The sequence below is a fragment of the Salvia splendens genome, chromosome 20 (assembly GCF_004379255.2).
Source record: "Salvia splendens isolate huo1 chromosome 20, SspV2, whole genome shotgun sequence".
Taxonomy (NCBI): domain Eukaryota; kingdom Viridiplantae; phylum Streptophyta; class Magnoliopsida; order Lamiales; family Lamiaceae; genus Salvia; species Salvia splendens.
The window spans coordinates 13,063,694-13,072,465 of record NC_056051.1 but is presented as its reverse complement, the minus strand read 5'-3'; the positions used below and the strand labels follow the sequence as shown (position 1 = coordinate 13,072,465).

The 8,772-nt window shown below is 38.9% G+C and overlaps 1 protein-coding gene across 1 annotated transcript; it reads right to left on the bottom strand.

Moving 5' to 3' along the window:
* Nucleotides 1–2,422: 2,422 nt before the first annotated feature.
* On the bottom strand, nucleotides 2,423–6,091 carry LOC121780755 (zinc finger CCCH domain-containing protein 16-like). Its single transcript, XM_042178379.1, has 10 exons — nucleotides 5,987–6,091; nucleotides 5,224–5,473; nucleotides 4,958–5,055; nucleotides 4,758–4,856; nucleotides 4,194–4,287; nucleotides 3,828–4,030; nucleotides 3,619–3,722; nucleotides 3,315–3,537; nucleotides 2,961–3,033; nucleotides 2,423–2,665 (listed from the first exon to the last, which is right to left on the bottom strand). Exons 1-10 carry the CDS (start codon nucleotides 6,028–6,030, stop codon nucleotides 2,627–2,629), a joined length of 1,227 nt encoding a protein of 408 aa, XP_042034313.1. The 5' UTR covers nucleotides 6,031–6,091; the 3' UTR covers nucleotides 2,423–2,626.
* Between the last annotated feature and the right edge of the window lie 2,681 nt (nucleotides 6,092–8,772).

The window sequence follows — 8,772 nt, the reverse complement described above, 5'->3', positions numbered from 1 at the left end:
GCCGAAAATTCCAATGAATTGACTCGAAAAAAATAAATGCATAATCCTATTAATTATTTCCCCACATTGGAAAATATAAAACATCAAGCTCATCATTCCACATTAACCACGAAAATTTATTTCACGCAAAACACTTAATCACATAGAAACGAAAGTTTCATAATTCCAAGAATCCAAAATTCGAATAACATATAAGAAGAGTCACAAAAATTTGGGATGTTACAATTCTTATTTAAAAGTTTCTAGTTTTAAACAAACAACTTATTTCTTAGTTTTTATTATTAAATATTATACACTTAAAAAATACTAGCAAATTTATTTATAAGATAAGTATATACTCCATTCGTTCCCTATTTTTAGTCCATTTTGTATTGGGCACGAGTTTAAAGAAATATAAAAAAAGTGAATTTAAAAAAGACTAAAGTCCCAAAATGGTCCTTAACATATTGCGTTTTTATAAAAAAAGTGAATTTAAAAAAGACTAAATTAGTAAAATGTGAATCTTATTTTTATAAGAAAGTTTGAGTGGAATGTGGAGCCTAGTTAACATGTATGATAAATGTGAAAGTGAGCCATTATTGGGAAGAATGCAATAAAAGGAATTTTATGACGAGAGTACAAATTCATGCAAAATGATTTAACTGAAAACAGGAAAATAAAATCTCATAAATCTCGTTAAGTCCGATTATAAGGGAGACGGAGTTTGTATTTGAATAATGGTCGTAGATATATTGATTACATTCTTTGGATATGTTAATTATGGTTGTAATCATCTTATAGACCTCATCTTTTTTTCTACTATTACAACAAATCCCTAAAGGGCACAATAAACTTTTATTTCTTCTAATTAATAACAGTGCCTGATATTTTTTCACTCAAATTGCTCCACTCCTCTCCTCATTTGAAAACACTAAAAATTTCAAGTTTAAATAATGTAACTGTTCCTCTCTCTTCAACCGCAACCGTCTCCCTTAGTGCTTCATTTCCCCCGTACACGAAATATAGATACATTAATAAATCATAAACACAAAACATAGGAGCATCTGCAACGGTGGACGGACGGCGTCCGTCCGTCCGTGCCAGCAGCACGGAAGACGTCGTCCGGCGCTGCTCGATGCATCGAGCACGTCCGTGCCAGTGAGCAGGCGACGTGGCAGCGTGTGATTGGCCAACGGCATATCTGTTGAATTTTTTTTTAAATCGAAAATAATACTAAAAATAAAAAAAAAATATTTTTCCAATCCCAAAAAAATGCCCTTTTTTGCCCATTTTTCTGTATTTTTTTATTTTTTATAATTATTTTTCCCCAAAATCATCTATAAACACACACATTCATCATCCATTTTTCACATCAAATCATCTCTCATTCATCTCTCATTCATATTTTTCATACAACTTATCTACACATTCATCTCTCACTCAAAACCTCAAATGGATTTCACCCATCTCATTGCGGAAGCCGAGCGCGAAGAACAAGAATACTACGAACAACATCGGTGGGTGATGAGAGGATCGAAACAAGGCACACAATGCGCGATACCCGAACCCACGTTGAGCTACAAGAAGACCTAATCAAATACATGTGGGCGAAATTCGGCAACGCGTAGTGAGTTTTTTAATTTTACGAATTTAATTATATAATTTTTAATTTTTAGGATTTTAATTATGTAATTTTTAATTTTTTAGGATTTTAATTATGTATTTTTTAGTTTATTTGTAATTTGTAATATTATTTCGGTTTTTTAATGAATTTTAATATTATGGAAATGTTTTTATTTAAATTGAATTGTGCTCGTCCTTGCAGAGTAGCACAGCTGTGGGTGTTGTGCTCTTGCCTAAGAGCGGGCAGAAAAAGTGGGGCCGAACCCACAACTGTGCTCGCTGGCAAGAGGACAGTTGTGGGTGCTCTAACACATTATAATATTATTATATAAGTATATATAATATTATTATATAGATACATTAATAAATCATACTCCCTTCGTCCCTTAAAAATATGTGCACTTTCCATTTTCGTCGCTCCCACAAAAATATGTGCATTCTACTTTTAGAAAGTTATATCAATATAATAATATAGGTTACACTATCGACTAACACTACTTTAACTACAATTCTCCTCCTCTATCTTACTTTACCATACCATTCTCATACTCTCTCTTACTTTATCAATTTTATCTTAATTCTTGTGTCATCCCCAATGCCCATATTTTTATGGGACGAAAGGAGTACTTAAAATATCCACATTCTTGAGTGACATGAGATTTTATGTGGACATGAGATTTTATGTGGAATAAGTATAGAGAAAAATGTAGTTGATAATTTAATAAAAGAGAGATTTATTTTCATATATAAAAAATGAACATCTTGAATGAGACAAACTAAAATGGAAATGTGAAAAAAAAATGTGAACATCTTAAATGAGTGGGGATGAAGGGGGTAATTGATATAATTGCAATTTTGAAAACTTTTTTAGATACTAGAAGAGAGGTTAATATATTTCTCCCAGGCCGAAACACAAACACACAAAATGAAACACAAACACAAATACAAAACGAGAAAGTAGATCAAAATGAGATCTCCATTCCCAGTTCCCAACATCTGCCGCCATAACTCCGCTCACTCGATTCTAGTTAATGTAGATAGTCGGAGGCTCTTCTTCTGGGATCTAAAATTCCAAATGCAAACATACACTCAGACCATTTTCTTTGGGTCATAGAATAGATGAACAAAAGTAATACTCCTAATTTTGAACATGCTTAATTTTGAACATGCTTAATTCATCATATTTGTCTACCTTTAACTCCCGAATTCTAGGATGGGGTTCATAACCAACCTCACTCATCCGCAGTTCGGGGAAAAAACTTAGTATTTTTCATATCCCCTCTCGTGCCGTAATCAACTCTAATAAAAATGTTAACAAAGTGAGCAAGGAAATTTAAAGACGGGATCAACCAGCATACCTCGCCGACATTCCATTGAGCTTTTGTCCAAACGCCATCATCCACATTAGCGTTTTCCGTTGGAATGTTGTTGCTGGAAAAGAATTATAAGAATAAGAAGCACATTAAGCTTAGTCACGGGCCATTTTAGCATACTAATTCAAACAGGTGGTCATGGAAAATAATAAAAAGCAACCGTGATAAGGATTTCCAATTGCATGAAACATAGAATGGTAGGCTTCTCAGAAGTACATTCATAGTAAACATTGATGTAGAAGCAAATTTCAGCAGAATGTAGTGCATATTCAGTCTAACTAACCATTTTTCCAAAGAGACAGCATAGTAAATATTGATGAAAATGTTGGAAGAACTTACATCAACTGGATGCTGGTGTTGGTCAATCCAATGGCACTGGAAGCTGTAATTGGTTCATTGGTGAAAAAATTTAACTGTTTACCCGGCCCATTTCCTGTCTGTGGTAAGCTGGCCGGAGTTGAAAATGGATTCTGCGGAGCACTTAGTGCACCATTGTTGGAACTTGTACCAAAGGGAGAGAAGCTTTGGGTGGTAGAATGTTGAGGTTGGATACCAAAAGCGCCTATACGATAAAGTGGGAGATTAATGAGCGTTTCAGATCATTACTGCATTAGTATAAATAACTGCGCATTTAATAGTGTACCTGAAGTGTTGAAAGGTGAATTGTTTGTTTGAAAGCTAGATGGCTGAGTATTGTTCTGGAATGCATTTGGTTGACCAAAGCTAAAATTAGGTGCAGCTGCAGACCTAGAGCCAGAATTAAACACTGGACTCTTTAACGAAAGCTAAACTTATGCAAGTGAATGAATAATAATTTATAGCAAAATGGACAGAAGTTGCCTCATCTAAGACCTTGTGTTTGATGATCCACTCAATTGACTAAAGCTTGACACCTGAGAAGAAAAACCATTGTTGGCGACTGGAGCAATTATACTGCCTCCACCAAACATATTTTGAGAACTCGGAGTAGGAGCTGAAGAAACTGGGTAAGGTTTTTGTGCAAGGTTCTGAAACTCAAGTAACTTGGAGTTGAGCAAATTCCTCTCTCTCTCAACCTGACCAATGGGAGCAACCAATTAGTCAGAAATATACGTATAATTACCATATTCTTAAGCAGCAAGAGAGAAAGAGAATGGAGGATTAGTAAGACTCCTAACACAGATTTTGGTGTGTTAGACAAGAGCCAAAATTAATATCAATAAGTGTGAATTTCCCTACAATGGACGCTATGTCTTTTCCATGTTTGGCATCATCATATGCTAATGCACGCAACTCATCATAGCTGATGTCACCGACAATGTCACAGGGACCACTGCAGATTAAAGGAAATTTTAGTAATAAAGAAATAGACAAATGTTTTGACTTGAAATAACGGCTACAAAATATCCTGGAACAGTTGTTAGAATGGAGCCAAACATGCCACCCTTGAAGGTGTACATGAGGTGCAATAGGAAAGCAGAGGCTCGATTCAATTATTCCCTCAATAGATTCTATTGTTATTGGATTCAATTATTATTAGTATAATAAAGTCCAATGCATGGCCGATAATCGGAAGGTCTGTATGGATAAAATAGTTATGTACGAGTTCAGGATTTCATCTTTTGGGATCGCCATCATTTGGAACAGCCTAGTTCAGTTCTTTGCTACCTCACCTAACTCTACCAACAATAGGCAAAATGTTGAAATATACGATGAATTTCAGGTACCATTCAGAGGGTTCAAAATTACCCTTTATTGAGAATAAAATTACAAAGAGGTAGAACTAAAAAAGTTAGAACATACTTTCGACTGTGACCATAACAGGTAAGTTTCCATAGGGGTTTCTCATTTTCGAGGTCTTCCAGTATCACCCGTTTGCAGGACTCGATATCAGTGGTGCACCTGTATATGTACCCAAATCATATGAGTTGATAAACTTGAATAATAATATAAGAAAGAGAAATGAATAAGCTTTGCATCTGAAAGACATGAGATGCACTCACGTATGATTAGCCGCTGAAGGCTGATTATTAGCTGGCCTTGAAGCAGGAGCACTGCTATTGTTTACGTTGGAAAAACGACTCCACTTATTATCAAATGGCTGACAAAAAGAGATCAAGAAAATTAACCACTTTGAGATCAAGTCATTTTTCAATGTATCTGTCAATAAAACATAATCAATTCTATAATATAACAAGTGGCAGCAAGACAATATATCAACCCCGTAAACTACAAAACAATCAACTGCTTGAATAACCACAGAAAGAACCTTGACTTGATTTGGTTTGGATACAAAGCCATCACCCCCTCTTGAGTGTGCACTGCTCTGAACACCAAAACCAAAAGGGTTTGGCTGCGGATTTGGTTGCTGATTTGGAGTACGACTAGTTTGAGTGTCAAAACCAAAAGGGTTTGGCTGTGGATTTGGAGAACTAGTTTGAGCGCCAAATCCAAAACGATTGCTCTGACTTTGCTGTGGCGTGGTGTGAAGAAACTTACAACGGGTGCCATACTGGCAGCTGAAGTGAAAGAAAATAGGCACTAGTTAGAAAGTGCATCTAGCAACTGCAGCAATAGAACTATGACATGAAGTTATTGCATTTTAATCCCAAAAACCAAGCAGAAGATCATATAATCAATCAAAGCATCCAATTTAATTAATCAACTGCTGGCAAGTTGTTTAATCAGTGAACATGTTAATTAATTAGTTCTCATCCCTTCAATTTCAACTTTTCCACACCAAAGACTCATCTTCCAACAAATGTAACATCTCTGATTGCTAGGGCTACTCATCCATAGTGAGGTAACAAAATCCCCCTTTATCAACTCGCATTCATAAATGGGTGAATAATCATACAAACTCAATTATAGCATCGAAAATCAATTAGGTTGTGACGAAAGAAGTAGAGTAGTAATTGATTCAAGCAAGCAAGAACGCAGATGAAATATACCCGAATTGAGATGATACAATTAAAATAAAGCAAGAAAAAGAATTAGGAAGAATGGGAGAGCAGAGAGAAATAGAATCATACCTGCCACGCTGAAAATACCTACAGAGTTCTTTCTTCGGAGGCATGATTGGATTTGGGATTTAATTTTGGGAGGGAAATCAAATTGGGGTTTATGAAGGGAGGAACCCTGTTGCGTCATGGTGACGCCACTGAATACTCCTTTTCTTTATTACCTTAAAATTAAATTACAAATTAATGCTGGATTTTCTGAAAAGCAGTCCTATATGTCCATTTAATTTTAGGTCATCCACTCCACCGTCCCTCCACCGTCCTCCACCGTCCCTTAAACTACTATTTGAGGGTCACACTGTATTTTATTCCTCCATCCCTCAACTAAGGGACGGAACCTGCAACCCTCCGTCCCTAAACCGTCTCTTATTTCGTCTCTTAAATTACTATTCATTTAATTTAATTTTTTATTTTTTTTCCAACCCAATTCAATTAAAACAAACACACTTTATTAAAAAACACACAACATAAAAAAACACACAACATAATTTAAAATACAAATTTAAAGAAAATAAAAAAACTACTCCGCCGGCTAATCATCCTCCGGAGGCGGTCGAGGTTGAGGGGGAGTTGGAAGGCCAAGTTGTGCTGCCATATGCACAATTCCGTTCCACCAGGCTGTGAATTGGGCGTGCGAGAAGCGGGAAGTGTCCGTCATTGTGGCGGTCATGTACGCCACCATAAGTGTGTCCGAGCCTCCCCGCGAGCCCGATCCCGAGGCCGCCTAGCTTGATTCGCCTCGGCCCTTCCTCGCTCTAGCCGCTTTCGCCGCCTTCGTCCCTTGCGGCCGACGGCGCCCACGGCTAGATCCTCCAGCATCACCGACCGTACCCGCAAACTCCTGCGATTCAGCCTCATGTGGGCTGATGCCCTCAGCGGTGTCACCACCAGACGAGTATTGGCCACTCGCCGTATACTTCGTGCGCTTCGAGTTTGAGCCCGAGCTGGAGCGGAAACCGCTGGCCCACCGTTCCTCGTCCTTCACGGCCTGCCAAACATCAACAAATCTGAATTGTTGACGGGTGTCCTGGTAGTAGGCGGACGTCAAAATGTCGGTTGCCGTGGCGCCGCTTCGGCCGAGTAGAGGCCGCAGAATTTTTTGACCTGTCGGTCGACTCGGTCAAAGTGAGAGTGGAACATTTTATATTTGCGCTTGCGGGAGCCTTTCGGCTTTATCTGGTGGTAGACCTCGCAGACCTTTTCCCAGAAACACTTCCGGGGTTGTTGATTCCCGACGATGGAATCGTACGAGACCGTGATCCAGGCGTTGTACACCGCCAGCGTTTCGTGGTTGCTGCACGGATGTCGGCCTAGATCCTCTTCCTCTTCTTCCTCCTCCTCCTCGTCCTCGCCCGACTGGGGTTGTACACCGCCTCGTCCACCTCCACCGCCTCGCCCACCTCCACAGTCTCGGCCTACTCCCGGCGTTGGGTCAACGGGAAAATCCTCTCGGATCTGGGATAATCCCTGCAAATACCGCGGGGCGGAGGGATGGGCGTATGCATTAACGTCAAGTTGGGTGGTTGGTACCCCCGGCGTCGCCGAACCCTGGGTCCCCGGCATCGACGCACTGGAACCGCCCAGTGTGTTGATCATGGCCTCCCAATCGCCGAAGGCGTTGAGATCCCACCCACCGGAGCCGGAGCCGCTGTAGTTGCCTTCGCCGGACATCTTGTGATGAGAGGAAATTTGAGAGGAAATTGAGATGATAGAAGAATAGATGTGTAGTTGTGTGTGAAATGAGAATGAGTGTATGAGTATTTATAGAGTAAAAAATTAATTTAAAATAAAAAAAAATTAAAAAAAAACAAAAAAACGGTATTATTACCGTTAGAAAATTTTTTAAATTTTTTTAATTTTTTTTTTTAAATTCGAATTTTTTTTTAAAAAAATAGTTATTGCGTCAGCACGTGACGGCACCCACTCACGGGCCGGCGAGTGGGCGTCACGCACGATGCCGGGTTGCGCCACGTCGCATAGGCGCGTGGCGAGACGGTCCGTCGCGTGTCTCGTCGACACGGGACGCGGGACGGGACGGATGCTGCAACGCGGCGCGCGACGGACCCGTCTCTCCGGGACGGGTCGCGGGACGCCGGCGCGCCGCGTAGTGGATGCTCTTATAGTTACTCCGTAATATAGATATTACTCTCTCTCTGTTTCTCATAAATAGAAACTTTAGAAATGACACGAGTTTAATGCAAAATCGGTAAATAAGAAAGATGAAAAAAATGAATAAAGTAAGAGAAAAGAAGAGAAAAAGTAGTAGAATTGGTGTTAGTGGATCGTGAGATATGTATTTTCTAAAATGAAGAGTTTCAATTTTTAAAAAACTGACTAAAAAGAAAAGAATTTCTATTTTTAGGAAACATGTAGAATAGAATATTTGAGGTCGCATGCTTTCATATAAAAATGTTATTCCCACTCTATTACTATGATTTCTTTTGGAAAAGTGCCCAAAAAAACCGTAAGGACTTAGCCCAAAAATTATCATATTAGTGTTGAGTGTCAACAAACCCTCACATTGATAAATACCACAAAGTTTCTAACATCTTTTCCTCCTTAAATACAACCCCAAAAGGCATTCATCTTTAAAATGTATTACTCTCTTTGTCCTAAGGAAGATGACCCCTTCCTCGGGCGACACGAGATTTTATGCACTTTTATTTTGTGTGTTAGGTGTGAAGAGCAAAGTAAGAGAGATGGAATAAAGTAGAGATAAATGGATTTCTACATTCAGTAATGATCTTCAGCGGGACAGAGGAAGTATGGTCTTGTGAAAGTTGTTAGACGGGGAGTAT